Below are 14,793 nucleotides of genomic sequence, written 5' to 3'. Positions count from 1 at the left end.
TCAACTCTCCAAAGACAGATTTGTTTTTTCCCTTTAATAAAAAATTCCCAGACAAACTTTGAAGTCCTAGAGTAAACCAGCAAAAGAAAGAAGTAAACTCCTCCCCCTGGGAGGAGGGGGCACCATGGAGCCAGCATCATCATTAGGAAAGCTCCAGGCTTCACGTCTCATTGTCAGAAGCCCGCTTAAAAAATAAATTACAAAATGTTGTTTGGGGAAGAGACAGGTGAACTGTTTTTCCCTCCGGTGACTATAAATCAGTCCGTGCGCTGGCTGCCTTGGGGGCGTATTTAGGCATCAGTTCGTTTATCTTCCGGATATAGTCAGACTTTTCTGCACAGCCTTTGCACATCTCCCCCCAGTCGTCCAGGATCTTCTTCAGCTCTTTCACCCGGAGCTTCTTCAGGTCCACTGTGCTCAGGTCGATCTGCTTGTCTGCAGGGAGAGCAGGACAGTAAATGGCGGGGTAGGATGCTGCAGCCCCCTGTGCTGCATGCAAACCATTCCTTAGGACGGAGATGTGTGTATACCGTGCCAAGAGGGGACTGGCATTTTTCCCCAGGAGGGTCACCTCAGGCTGTCAGTATCCACTACAGGACATGCACTGCCGAGAACCCACATGGTTCCAGTTCCCCAAGGACCTTCTACATGTCAGCACAGAATGAGTTCCAGGCTGATGACAGAGCAGACACATCCTCTTTCTCCCCATCAAGGTACCAGAGTCAAAGCTTACTCCATAACCCATGACCCAGACAGACCTACGCCAGAACCAACCAGGGTACCAAATTACCATAAGCACAAACCACAAACACAAGGCCCTTGGGCACGTGGGTTATAATTAACACTGGCATTTTTTTAAACTTCATGGGAGAGACCTGGCTCATCTCAAGACTGGGGTTATGTGCAATGACATGGGCTCTGCCACGGTGATGCTGCGACTCCTATCACTCCTGGGCTGACGGTCTTAGAGCCATCAGAAGTACAGCCATGACAAGTCTTTAAACTCAAGTCTCATTATAGCACTTTTCTGCTCAAAGACTTCTGATGCTTCCAACTTTAGACTAAAAGCCAAATTCCTTACCAAACCCAAGGCCCTACCCAACTTGTCCACCTTATGTATTTTATCTTTATATTCTCTGTCTGCACTGTCCCGCTATTAGCTGGCCTCCTTCAAATCCTCCCTCTTTCAAAGTATGCTAACAAGTCACCTTCTCAACTCCTGACCACCACCCAGCTTTGATGTGGAAGTCTCTGAGCTCTGCACAGTTTATCACCCATCATGCTCCAAACCCTCACGATGACGCTTCAGGCTAGAAAGCAAGCCCAGGCGGGCACACAGACATCGCAGGAGGCACACAGTCCTGGCCACACTCACCGTATTTCAGCTCACAGATCTGGCTGTCTTTTTTCTTCAGCTTCTCACAGATCTTCTCCACAGGGATATGGTGGGCCAGGGGCTTCGACACCTCATTGATGATCTTGGTGGCTGCATCATCTGTGGCCCCAATGTAGTAGCACTGTAGCAGAAAGGAAAAAGGAACAAAAGTCTTAATGCTTTATGTGCACGATGAAGTGCACACGTATGCAGGTGCTGGGGAGGCCAGAAGGCATTGGATTCCCTGGAGCTGGAGTTAGGACTGTTGTGGGTAATGAAGACTACACGCAGGTCCTCTGCAAAGCAGGACACTTGCAGAACCACCTCTCCAGCTCAGGTCATTTTGAAAACTCTTGGCCAGGCCGCATGTTTTTAGTGCTTGCCCAGATCTAGTAGTTGTACAGTCTAGGCCTTGATATTTGCTCAGTGCCAGAGTTTCCAAATGAACTAAAGAACCATCAGAGTTCCAATGAGAGACTGCCAGAGAAATTAAAGCTACAAAGGTCAATGCTTTACATTAGGGCTCTTGCCCTTGACTTGGCCCTGGCCACCTTGGGGCACCTAGTTAACTATTCCTGATCCCAAACACACCAAACTCTCTCTGGCCTTTGGGCACTCACACTGTTTGGATACGCTCTCTCCGCTTCACAAATCCAACCCCTCTCTAACAGCCCTCCCAATCCCCAAACTATCCTAGTCTATTTTCTTCATGGATATACCGCTCACTGCTTTCCATTTGCCTGGCAGTTTTCTTTCCGGGCTGTACCAATACTCATCTCATAGGAGGTATTTTATAAGTACAGGCTAAAAATACTTCAGTCTCGCACTAGTTTACAGACATGGCCCATCATCAACTGGACCATACACGCGAGCCAGGGAGAGCCTGGGTGGGTCACCAGAGACTTACCAACCGATTCTCTTTGCCTCTTGCTTCACGACAGAACTTTATAAGTTCTTCTTCAATAGTGGCTGGTGAAAATGTGACATCTCTGTCTTTGAGGTCCTGGTAAAATCTTCCCAGATAAGAAATACACACTGCAAAAGAGGAAAGAGAGATGCTAAGCAACTACTAGTCCCCATTCCACCAGGGGTAGAAAGAAGAGATGATCATTATTTTCCCATCATTGGTTTTTCTCACGTACTCATAGGTGCACAGAACTCTTAGGCTGCTGGGGTCCTAGTACCCAGTGCATGCCGAGAGTGATCATTACCCCAGTGACCCCCACACAATCTTCCCTGCTCTTTTCAAGTTTAAGCCGAGAGTGGACACGTGTCCTTGAGAACTCACTGTGACCTCATAAGGGACACACTAGAAGCTGAAGCAAACAATCAAAATGTTCCTTATTCCAAATACAACACCGAACCCGTAAGTGCAGCTTGGCAATCCCAAGAGGCCGTTGCGGCCCACGGGGGTCCCTTCCCGGAACCTCTAAACAGTGATGGGAAAGGACAAAAACTCCTGTGTTGTGGGCTTCCGGCCAAGTTTTCAACGCGACTGAGCAGACGCTTTCCCCTAAACGAGTCGATGTTTCTAGGTCCGGGTAATAATTCCGAGGCCCCCAGCGGACCGCGCCAGGATGGGCCCCCGCCCTCTCGGTTCCGTTGGGTTCAGCGCCATCTGCCCTCCCCCCAGCCCCGCACCTTCTCCCCACGCACCTTCGCAGTCGCCTGGCCGCAGCGCCCGGCTGTCAGGCAGCACGCTCAGGGCCAGCGCTACCGCCAGCCCGCGCGTAGCCCACATCTCCACTGCCTCCGCCGCCTCCGCCGCCGCCGCCGCTGCTGCGCGAATGAACCGCACCCGGCGCGGTGCACCGCCTAGGGGGCTGGGACACAAACCGGAGCTTCCTATTGGCGAGTAGTCCCCGCGCCCACCCATATGCTGCATTCTCATTGGTCCACGTGCCCCGGAGCCCAGGACGGCGGCTCCACGCTACCCTTCCTCATTGGCTGGCGGCCTCTGGGCCCTAGACAGTTGTCGGTTGCTGATTGAGCCTGGGCGGTCCATAGGAAGCGGCTGGGCGGAAGCTGCACGGGCCACCATATTTGGTAGGGGCAGCAGCTTTGCCTCTTGCCTGGCAGCCTCTGAATCTGGTGACTCGTCCCGAGTACTTCTTGGCTCCACATCCAGTCCCCTCCTGGGCCTCGGACTCGTAGCGCAGGACTTCTGGCGTCAGCAGACACCCAGCAGGACAAGCGGCGCGAGCAAGGATCAAAAGCGGTTCCTTGTTTTGAGCCACCACGTGGATTGGCGGACCAATGAGAGCGTCCACCTTCTTGTGCCGGCTGCCCACACCCCTCCTTATCCTGGGTCGGAACGCAGAACTTCTTAGACGAAAGTCTAGAGGCCCTTGTCTGCGGTAAAACGAGCCGAGATTTTGGGATAGCCTCCCAGTGGAGGCCATGGATCTCGGGAAGTTTTGTGTCCCACTCTTGGAGACGCGCAAATGGGAACTGGAGTTGTTACCGCCTGGACTGCCCTGATGCTAAGTGCAAGGGCTTGGCCACTTGCCCTCAAAGGCAGAATATGAAGAGAGGACGGCAAGTACAGGAAAGTATCTGGAGCTAAAAGGGCTTGGAGCCCGGCGACAAGGGTTTGAGAGGGGCACTTAACGCTCCCATTCAGTGAAAGCAGTGGATCAATATCAGGTATTCATCTTTAATTCACATCACAGCAGTCAAGGGAGGGGGGAGTCAATTGGCAGGTATTTACATCTAAAATTCACATTACTCGTTGGATGTATAACATGCTACCACAATATATACAGTAAAATACCTCTTGGGACACCGGCACAATTTTTTTCTTTAACTTTTCTGGTACAGGTAAGATCATTTTTAAATCAGTTTTTCTTTAGACACGAGTACACAAAGGAAATGGTTAGAAGTTTTCTTGTTTTAAATAAGCACAGAATGCCAGAGGTTAAAAACACATTTATAGGGCTTATTACCAATTAGACATCACACTCTATACATTTTTTGCTCAAATTCCTGTACAAATACACAGCATCCAAATAGGTATTTACAAATATGCTTATAAGAATGAAAATCAGTATTTCACAATCTTTTCAAATGATTCTGATATCTGGCCTCCCATTTCCCTCACACTGGCTGGTTTTTCAATACAAAGTATTCAGAATAGGTCCATTTCATCCAGTTAGGGGAAATGGAGAGGGACGACACAAATATATTTCATCTTGCATAAAGCAAGGCCAAGGAACTTAACCCTACATTTCCCTCCCTACCTCCTGTGCCACCAAGTGGAGAAGGCGGATGTCTGCACTGGATAGCAGGCTGCCTTCATGGACTGCTGCCTTCCCTAAGAGTCACAACAAAGCTAGACTTTGACCCTCATACCTATGAACCAGATGGTCCAGAAACAAGCTTACCAATGAATCTAGGTTCAGGAGCAGGTGCGTCTGCCCTTGGAGCCAAGGCTACCTGGATTGGCCTACATCCTCCATAGTCTCTGCTCTGCTCTGCCTGAATGATCCTGAGGTATCAGAAAGCCCTATACTCTTGTACCTGGACCCCAACATACTCTGGAGTAAAATGGGCCTTCTATCTTTTCCCTTAGGTTATTTGCTGGCAATTCTATTGAACTTGTTTATAAGAGAAAAAGACCCTGACCATGGACTTTTCGGTTTGGGAAAGAATTGTGGGAAAGGGATGAGCAGCTAGGCCCAGAACCTGGCCACCGGAGACCAGAAGGCCAACAAGATAAGGGGAGTGGGGCAACAGACCTGCTCACCAAAGAGAAGGCAGTCTTATGGCCATCACTGATGAGAATGTAAGCAAATGAAAGGAAAACAACTGTCTTGAGATAAGTTATTTTTAAAAGTAACTTAGAAGCACCCTGGTGAAATATACTATACCCCCACCATAATACCAAGAGAAAAATCAGTGCCCTGACACAAAAGAATTTCCTATAAAGTCACCACTGTGCCCTTCCTAACAGACTGGGGAGGTCTGAAAAACTGCCCTTCTGCCCGTCCTGAACCCTGAGTGGCGGCCCCTATAGGTTTGGAGTGGAGGGTTCTGTACTTGGCTACTTGGAAGATAACAGTTTTACCTGTGTGGCTCTCTGCTTCCAAAATTAGTTTCCTCCCGTCAGTTAAAAAAAAAAATTATTTTAATGTTTTATACCCAGGAGCTTGCTGAACCTGACCACACATCCTCAGGGCCTGGAAGCCAGGCTGGGCAGCCAACCCCAAGCTCAGAGGTAGTGCTGAAAATCCCTGATTCAGGTGCTAAATGGCAGGCATTGGAGCCACCTGTGAAAGCTTATGCGGCATTCTGGCTCCTGCCACACTGGATCTAGCCTCATTCTTACACCAGCTCTTTCTAACACAAGGGAAGGGGCTAACTCCCTGCAGGAGTGATAGCCCTCCTAGCTTCATTTAATTCAAGCCCCAGGGCTGAAGAGATAACCCTTGCAAGTTCATTCGAGCCAGGGAGGCTTCTGCAGATCATGAGGTGTTTTGAGTGGAAAGTCCAAAATAAAAATGATATATAGTGTCCAAAGTGGGGTAAGAGACAAGGCTGGCCCATGGAATAATGTCCAAAGTGGGATAAGAGACAAGGCTGGCCCATGGAAGCCTGGCAGTGTGCCCTGGGCATGCAGTTAGGCCAGTCATGTGCTTGACCAGCCCCTCAGTTGCACACTCCTAGATGGAAGAGTGGGCAGGTGGGCAAGCATTTGTGCAAAACGGCTTGTGGCCCCTTTGTCCACCTGTGACATGTCGTCCATGTGGTCCTTGCAATCCCTGAATGCAACCATGAATTTTTCTGTCCATACAGCAAAGGAAGAGGTCCCTAGTGCAATTTCCATTCTTCGCCATCTCTACCCTGGAAGGAGGGCCTGGGCTCCTCCTCCTGGACTCTGCAATGCTGCAAAGCAATTCTGTCTGTGCAATATCTCCATATAGCTCCATGTGGTCTGGAACTGCAGGAGGAAGAAAGCAACTACTGCATAAAGGAAAACCTAGAAAAATGGGGGAAAAAAAAGAAATAAAAGAGAAACCACAACCCTTCATGCTGCTGTGGCCTCTGGACATGGCAATACATGAGTTCACGGCAGTAGAACAGAGACTCTGGTGGTTTTCTCCTGAGTGCCAAGCCTCTAGCTCCCTGGGAGGGACTTGCTTTTCAGACCCGGAGTGCCTGGGCAAGCTGCTCATTGAAGATGGTGGTGCAGCTGCCTCTCTGCTCCTCACTGTTCCCCTCGGCCGTGCTCCCAGGCCATGCGGGCCTGTTCCTCCTTGGTGCTCCCAGGAGGCAGTGAGGCCTTTCGGTGCAGGCCCCTTGGCCTCTCAGCCTCCTCCCGCAGTAGCACACCCTCATCGTGCTCTAGGGCTGGCAGGCGGGGGTGGTAGGGCTTGGGTGGAAGTGCAGGGGGGTCCATGGGGTCCTGAGGGATGACACACCCTGGGGCTGAGTGGCTTCTGCACGGCTGGGACTTGATGGAGTCAAGGACAGCAGACTCAGAGAGGCTGTAGTGGACAGGGAGGTAGGGCGGCTCAAGGTCTTCATCACCATTCCAGGCCTGGCTTGGCATGGAGTCCATGGTGTCTGTTCGAGGTGGGGCCTCTGAGGAGTGCCCAAAGTTACTCTCACTCAAGGAGGACACACCGCTGCTGGCACTGCCAGACAGCGTAGAGTTGCTGCCATCCAGGCCCGATTGGGGGCTTGTAGGGGAGGCTGGGATGGGGTGGAGAGGAGACTGTGCGAAGGAAAGGGTGGGTAAGTTAGAATCCCCCTAGACAGGTGGAGTGGCCTGCCATGTGGAGACCAAGAGTCTGCTTATCTGCGAACGTTAAAATCTTATCAGTTTCATGTCTGTGTCTTCAGCAATGATTTCCCCCTAAGCTTCTTCCCCCCAAAGCAAGCTAGTGGGGCCCAGAATCACTATTATTTCTGCCCTGCCCTGGCGGCTGGGCACTAATACACCTGGGACCAATTCCCAGGTTGGGTATGGTCTGGGTCATCAGGCAGAAGGAACCCTGCTGGGCCACAGATGAGGTGAGTGTTACTCTGTTGCTAAAATCTGTCACAGACTTGGTCTATTCCCATTTGCAGAAAAATGAAGCTAACAAGAAGAGTCAAATTTTACTTCTTGAATTTTTTGTAAAACTTTAGTGCCTGATATTTCTCATTTTCAGTTGACACTAATTTTAAAAACTCTTATAAGCCACCACAGGGACATTTAATTAGCTATTGGACTACAGTGTGTTGAGAGCCTGTGGTATTGGCAGAGAGCCCCCAAATTTCTCCCTACACATGTTGTTGTCATGTGTTGTCCATAAGACCCCCTGATCTCCCTGTCCTCATGTTCATTGCAGGATTCATGGGTCACCTGCTGCTCTAGTGTGGCTCTAGCCACCCCCAGCTTCTGCCAGCTTAGGCTCTCAGGACAGAGGAGAGGAGAGGCAGGTTCCTCTTGTAGGCCCCCAGGGTGTCTACAGCAGATGAGGCGGTGGGACAGGTGCTTCAGTACATTACCTTGCGCAGGGTCCGGGCAGGGAGGGCTGGGGGGGCATCACCCAGTGGGTGGTGGAAAGCGTCAAAGTGTAGGGAGTAATGACCTGCAAAGAGAACAGAACCGTAGCCTCAGCTGGGGACCCCCTGCACAAGCTGCACAGCAGCATCACCTTGCTGGGCACTGGGCAGGTGTGGAAAAGTCCCCCAAGAACACCTCAGCATTGAAAGTCACTTTTCTTTACACTGACAGTGTAAAATACAGGTCACTGAGGTAAAAAGAATCCCATTCTACACAGGAGGTCGGGAGTTTGAGTGCTTCAGAGCCCATGAAGCAGGCTTCAGGCAGAAGTAGTTCTGGTCCACTGGCAGATGATGGCAGACTGGTGAGTGGTATATCTGGCACAGCTGGTTTTGTCGTCTTCAGCCTCCCTGCCTGGGATGGCCTTACTGAGCTAGTTTGCAGGACTCAAAAACCTTGTTGGCCCCAATATTCAGCAGGCTCCTTTCTGTGGTGTGGATGATGTTTTATCCTTGGCTGAGACGGCCTAGAAAGCTGCTGATCTAGCCCTTGGTCAGAGTTTGAGATGAGAAACTATTTGGGGGACCCGCTTACCATGCGGCAGGCTTCGGGGAGGCACTGGGGGAGCCAGGATGTGCCCCATGAGGGCAGACAGGAAGGGCTGGGCCTCTTGGGCTCCGCTATCCAGGCTCCAGCTGCTGGGGGCTGCTGGCACCGCTGAAGGGTGGAAAGAGATGGAGTGAACGGAGGTTACTTCTTGAGCTTCCCGCTCGGAGAAGCTGCCCTACAGCCTGAGGCTTCTCTGTGTCTGCTCTGTGTAGCCAGCATGTAAGAGGCATGTCAGGCCCTACAGCTGAAAATACTAGCCAAGCAAGACACTGGTCCAGAGAAATAACTGGCCAGTGATTGAAGCTGCCTCTGAAGACAAGAGTAAGCTGATTTCTGAAGAGTGTTCAGGATAAAGCAGATTGAGAGAACATGCAATCAGGAGTAAACACCTGCAGTCTCTGGGATCTGTCAGAAGCAAAACCAGAAGACCACAGGAGAGAACAGGAAAGGCTGAAGAGATCAAGAACGTGGCACAGGACACAGAACTCTTCACAAGTCAAGAATTAGTTCAAGGCTCTTGAACTGCCCATGCCCTGTGTGAAAAGCAGGGAGCAGGACAGGAGATGGTGACCGTGTCCTTTGAGAGGAAGCTCTGCTGGTTCTACAGGGAGCCTGTGGTAACATTTAGAACACTGACCCATCCCTGTTCTTATGCCTACTGACTGGGTTTAAGAACAAGACATTTTCTGAGCAAGAAGAGATATTTAAGGAACCCACTGGAGTCTCAGCCTGGAACCAGGGGAACACACTGCTTCCTGAGAAAGCGAGAGGCTAGAAAGTCCTTGGTGCAGAATAGAGCAGGGCCCAGACAAAACAGCGGTGCCTCAGCGCTGGCTCTTTGGGTGGGGTGACAGTCCTTTGTTAAAGGGGAGAGAAGAGCAGTGGCTAGACCTTCACAATTTGGGGTTTGGCTACTCTGCAGGTGCAGGAAGGGAAATGTGAAGCTTGTTTAAATGGTTCTTTTCAGAGAACCAATGCTAGCAAGAGGAAACATGCCTTTCCTCTGCTGGAGCCTTTTGGAAGGGCAGCCTAGCAGAGTATAGGTGTCTAATACGGGTTCTGTTTAAAAACAGTGGGAGCTTGAGGTATCCAAGGTTTGGGCTTTCATGGCCCAGATACTCAATGGAGAATTCCAAGGCCTGATAGGAGCTGGGAGCCTTTAGAAAAAGCTGGAATCTGGCCTTTGAGTAGGAGATGGTCCAAAGTGCTGGGCCCAAGGCATTCCATGCATAGAGGGATGACATCATTTTTCTTCTCTTTGCTCAAGGACTAGCATGGGCTTACATACAACACAGCAAGGTAAAACTCCAGCTATAAGGATGCTTAATCTCATGATACATTGATGGCTAATAGCGGGAAGAAGGGGCATCTGAATCTGATGAGTAGCAACTGAGCTGTTACCTGCAGAAAAGAATTCTGAATCTGATAAGCATCAGATGGCTTCCTCAGAAATTCTGAGACCAAGAATAGGCATATCTTCCTCCAGGTTCTCCAAAGTGCAGCAAGGGCTTCTTGGTTCTAAGCATCCAAGTTCTTGTCTCCCAAACAGAAACAACATTTATGATGAAAGCCACAGGTCTCGGGAGTGGCAGCATAATGATCCTGTGAAGCTTCTTCTCTAAAAAGATCTGACACCCCAAGATCTCAGACATGTCCTTAATGCCCTAAAGAACTGAAGGGGCTGCTAAAATTTACCCCAAGGGTCCAAAGGAAATTGAGGTCAGGGGCACTGCAGGGGAAGAATGCTAGGAAGGCTGTCATGGCGTACTTAGGATGGCGTCTGAGTGAGCCATTCCATGTCAACCAGAAACCACAAATCTGCAGTGAGGCCAGTGGACCTTTGCCATGTAGTGTGGCCAAGGGAATCTACAGCATTGGCCTGAGGTCCCCAGTGCACAGTCCCTGACCTGAGGGCAGCCTTGTCTTGCCCAGGTGTGACTGGCAAAAAAAAAAAAAAAAAAAAAAAAAAGAACCTACAGGTGAGAGGTAAGTTTCTAGGGGGACCTAGGAGTTAGTCTGACCTGTGTATTACCAATGGGAAATTGCCTAATTTGTTGCCACTAAGCATTGATCTTGTGGTAGCTCTGGGCTCAGTTTTTGTTCTGAGACACCTGTCCTTTCCCCAGACACCTAGGGTGAGCGTGCCCAGCTCTTTGCTGCAGTGTAGCTTGTGAGGCCTGAGGTTCTTCTGTGACCAGCTGATGTAGCATCCTGGTCTGACCACCAATACTGATTTGAGCTCTGAGCTGTGTGATTCTTGGCTAGTTTTGAGATTGCTCTGCATCTTAGGTGAAGAAAACCATTGTGGATTCTAGCTTTCCAGGCCAAAAGGACCATTGTTTTGGGGTCATAGGTACAGGAATCCAAGGAGTCACTTTTTCGGGATGTGCAGCCTTGAGGTTAGGAAGGCATCTTCAGTAGGCCTTTTGTGGTGGAGGGTCTGGCACTAATGCCCACTAGGAACCAAGGTTTGGACCCAGTGTTTGAACTCCTTAAAAAGGACACAGAGTTTGTCTTTATAACAACCAACGGGGTAACAATGACAGTGGGGAAGCAGACAGCACTTGGTAAGCAGGTGCAATGACAACACGATGACAGCTTTGAAGGGACATGGTCTGATGGGCTAAGGGGCAACAGCCTACTGGTGGGAAGTGAATATGTACTAAGTACAGCAGATGGAGGCGAGGAGAGAACCATGGGACCAGGTTCTGCTTGACAGACAAGCTCAGCATGGTCCCCATTTAGGTGCTGCTGTGCTAAAATTAACTTAGGTGTCTAGGCCTTCAGTCAAGGTTATAGAGGTTGGACACAAGTTCTTACATCAGCTTGCAGAACACAGGGTAACGTGTCACATCCATGCAGCTGCAGCTCTAGGGAGAGTTTCTCAGTGTTATGATGTAGTACAGATGGACCCAGCAGTCACTGGCCAGAGTGGCTAAACAGTGACTGGACTTCACTGAAGCACACAGAGCTTTCTCTGCACAAACTTAATTTTGGAAATTCGCTGTAGTATATATGTTCTATTCCTTTGGAGCTTTCACTGACCACAGTCCATTCTGAGCTCCAAGAAGTTTCTGAAGCCCCAGATGGACCAGCAGGCATACTAAATTCTAGGAGTTATTAGGAGAGTAGATGCCCACAGCAGCCTGAGTTATAACAAATTACTCAAGGCAGATGGGCCTCTCTGAGGGTGGGCCCTAGAGAGAGAGAAATACAGACAGACAAACAGGATCCAGGCCAGCTGTGGTCTAAACAGTGACCTGAGAAATTGGTCAGCACTATGTCTAGGGAGACAGACATGAGCATTTTGGTTGTGGCTTAGACCTGGACAGTTGGTAACTCAGGAACAAGAGTTAGACACTCAAGATGGGACAAACATGAGAGAGCTCCTAGAGAGAGGAAAATACCTTTTTCAGCCATAGACAGATTGGGATCACTGCAGGGTTTACAGGCTCCAACTACTTGCTGGAACAGGGCCCGCTGGAAGTTTGGTGGCTGAGGGAAGGAGAAAAATATCAAAGAGTGTAAGAGCAGCCAGCTACATCTGGGAGGCAGTGTTATGGACTACAGATGCCAGGATGTTCTAAGCTCAGATGAGGATATCAAAGCAGTAAGATAGCTCATGCTTGAGATGTGCTGAGAGCTTCATGCAGCCCTGGGAAGGCTGCTACAACAGTCCAGGTGTATTTGGATCTGAGCACTTCATGGACATTTGAGACATCACCCAGGCTGTTAGAAGAGGCTAGATAGGAATGGGCCAAAGCAGTGATTAAAAGAATACAGTGTCCGTGTAATTATTTTGGGGCATAAGCTAGCCGGGCAGGCGGCTGGGGTGTTTGGGGACGCAGCCCCACCGCCGCCCTTATTACTACACTGTCATGTGCAGGACATAGGTACTTTCCATTATTCAACTGTCACATATTTCTGTTTGCCAGGGAGACCACTGACAGAAAGGATTTAAAAACCCTGTCTGCTCCATGAGCACTGATAGGTCTTAATTCTTGGAAGTCCCCACCCAGATCCAGGTTAGCACTGAGGGGAGAGAAAGGCAGCACCCATACCTGGAGTCTGGCAGGTCCCATTGCTCTTCTGAGCAGCACCCCTCAGATCTGCTCCCTGCCTGACAGAGGGGTGCCATTGAGAAACTCCTGGCACTTTGGGTCTAGGACAGTTACTTGGAAGTGACTTTTATGGCTCTGGATAGAAAGTCTGGGGCAAACTGCACAGGGCCAACTGTTATTTGCTGGTTCAAGCATGGTGTCTGGAAAACTAAGTGCGGAGGTCAACCCTAGCAGGACACACAGATGTCCTCCTACCTGTGTTTACTACAGCCTCCTCAGGATGCAGAAGAATGGGTCTGTGCAGGTCAGAAAGATGGCTAGAGGTTTAGGAAGCCACCCAAGCAGGTATAGTCTCCAGTCTACCCAAACCTACACTGGATTTCTGGCCCTCAGATTTATTGTCTTGAGGAGTCCAACAGCTTTCTTACAGAATGAGGGAGGCATGCAAGACTGTGCATGCAAAAGTTTAGCAGATGCAATGAGGGAGCCCAAGCCAACACACTTGTAGCAGAGGACAGTTAGTCAAGGCGAGGCCTGCTACCTGTCCATTCTCTAGGATGGCTGCTGGATACATGGCACTGCTTGGGCGGTCCCGATGTGCGGGCAACAGCAACATCATTTCCCGGGCATGTCGGTACTTATCTGGCAGAGAGGGAGAGCCTGTAACCAAGTGAGAACAATCACGAACAGATGACAAACCACAGATGGAGGGCTCAGTGGCCAAGCATCCTTAGGACTGGGGACCAGGGTAGGTGTCCCTTACGGCTAGGGTGAACTCAGCATAACACAGAATGAAGGAGATCTAGTGAACAGACGGTGAAGACTGAATCTGCTATCTTGGCTGAGGCACATTCATTGACAGAGGCCACCACCATAACCAGAGGCAGAAGGTAAGGAAAGTTGAGGCCTGGTGCGGGGTGCTTAGGGTTTTTGAACCTTGTATTCTCAGGAAGAAATGTGGTCTGAACATGGGCTCTTCCAGAGGACCCGGGAGTGGGCCAAGGTCAGCTTGTGATGGAGCCATCACACAAAGACAAGAGACACTTGGAATAACAACCACATAGTTCTGATTTGACATACTGGGTCTACACACACTTACCTTCTCCAAACACCAGTGGTTCTGTTTTCAACTGGCTTCCAACTACCCTTTTGGCATATCCCTTCCAGAGGGTAGGTTCCCACTGCCTTGATACTGCCTACCTGTCAGACCTATTACAGCTTTACACTAGGCTAGCTGGAAGCCTTGGACCCTGTATACAGTTGGTTTGATACTTGCTGGCCCTTGAATGCTCTGGGAGAATGCTCTTGTACTCTGTAAAGATTTGTCACTCATATTGGTTTAATAAAATGCTGATTGACCAGCAGCCAGGCAGGAAGTATAGGCAGGGCAACCAGACTGGGAGAATTCTGGGAAGAGGAAAGGCAGAGATGCAGTTGTCATCCAGAAGCAGAGGAAGCAAGATGAGAATGTGTTACTGAGATAAGGCACCAAGCCACATGGCTAAACATAGATAAGAATTATGGGTTAATTTAAATTGTAAAAGCTAGTTAGTAATGTGCCTGAGCAATAGGCCAAACACTTTATAATTAATATAAGCCTATGTGTGTTTATTTGGGACTGAATGGATGTGGAACCAGGTGAGTTCAGGGACATGGAACTAACCCAGAAAGCAAGGGACATAGACCCAGGCTTTTTCCTCCCTTACTGTGTAGCCCTGGCTGTTCTGGAACTTGCTCTGTAGACCAGGCTGGCTTTGAACTCAGAGATCTGCCTGCCTCTGACAAAGGTTCTTGAGTTGACTTATTTCATGTTATTTTCCTTTTGTTACTTTTCATGTCATTTTTCTATGAAGCCAGTGCAGTGACTGCTGGCTGAGGTGCTATTAAAGCATTGAGGAACTTCCCCTCTGTGGTTCTTAAGATACTGCTGGCTTTCCTGTGATAGGGTAATAGGAACACTTCTGCAAATACACACTATTCATTGTATCAGACAACTGACTAGCCACAGTGCCTCCATGGCAGAGTCATCTCGACCTCAATGTTTCTGGCTGACTCAGCTCTGAGGAGCTGGACAGTAGATACTAGCCATGGGCTCCAGCTGAGAGGCGAGTCTGCAGATCCCAGAGGGCATCTGAGTCTCTGAAACCCACTGTCTCTGGGGCCTGTGGTGCTGGTACTAGAAAAAAAAATCTAACAAATCAAAGCAAAACCAGGTCTTCATTCAGCTTACTGCAGGGATCCTTGAGAAGTCCAGG

At 49.6% G+C, this 14,793-nt stretch overlaps 2 protein-coding genes across 6 annotated transcripts in view; both read right to left on the bottom strand.

The window, feature by feature from the left end:
- Window positions 1-19: 19 nt before the first annotated feature.
- Manf (mesencephalic astrocyte derived neurotrophic factor) lies at window positions 20-3,188 on the bottom strand. The gene is made up of 4 exons (XM_075964745.1): window positions 3,032-3,188; window positions 2,283-2,410; window positions 1,376-1,517; window positions 20-435 (listed from the first exon to the last, which is right to left on the bottom strand). Exons 1-4 carry the CDS (start codon window positions 3,114-3,116, stop codon window positions 251-253), a joined length of 540 nt encoding a protein of 179 aa, XP_075820860.1. The 5' UTR covers window positions 3,117-3,188; the 3' UTR covers window positions 20-250.
- A 1,098-nt stretch (window positions 3,189-4,286) lies between these two features.
- Window positions 4,287-14,793, bottom strand: part of Dock3 (dedicator of cytokinesis 3) — a 364,288-nt gene continuing 353,781 nt past the window's right edge. For 2 of the 5 annotated variants that reach the window (XM_075964736.1, XM_075964738.1), the window contains exons 50-54: window positions 13,080-13,198; window positions 11,885-11,972; window positions 8,463-8,585; window positions 7,871-7,953; window positions 4,287-7,091 (exon numbers count right to left, since the gene is read on the bottom strand). In XM_075964736.1, the coding sequence (XP_075820851.1) occupies window positions 6,582-7,091; window positions 7,871-7,953; window positions 8,463-8,585; window positions 11,885-11,972; window positions 13,080-13,198 (923 nt within the window). In that variant the 3' untranslated portion in view covers window positions 4,287-6,581. The remainder of the gene's footprint in view (window positions 7,092-7,870; window positions 7,954-8,462; window positions 8,586-11,884; window positions 11,973-13,079; window positions 13,199-14,793) is intronic. The other 3 variants (XM_075964737.1, XM_075964739.1, XM_075964740.1) reach the window with 3 other exon arrangements.

Source organism: Microtus pennsylvanicus, chromosome 3, assembly GCF_037038515.1.
Source record: "Microtus pennsylvanicus isolate mMicPen1 chromosome 3, mMicPen1.hap1, whole genome shotgun sequence".
In the NCBI taxonomy this organism is placed as follows: Eukaryota; Metazoa; Chordata; class Mammalia; order Rodentia; family Cricetidae; genus Microtus; species Microtus pennsylvanicus.
The sequence above is the reverse complement of the archived record's forward strand: the minus strand, read 5'-3'. Positions and strand labels throughout refer to the sequence as shown.

Coding starts and splice junctions, on each gene's coding strand:
- Manf (XM_075964745.1), bottom strand. CDS start 3,116: ATGTGGGCTACGCGCGGGCTGGCGGTAGCGCTGGCCCTGAGCGTGCTG. Junction 1,518..2,282: donor GAGGCAAAGAGAATCGGTTG/GTAAGTCTCTGG, acceptor TTTCTGCTACAG/TGCTACTACATTGGGGCCAC. Junction 436..1,375: donor GATCTGTGAGCTGAAATACG/GTGAGTGTGGCC, acceptor CTCTCCCTGCAG/ACAAGCAGATCGACCTGAGC.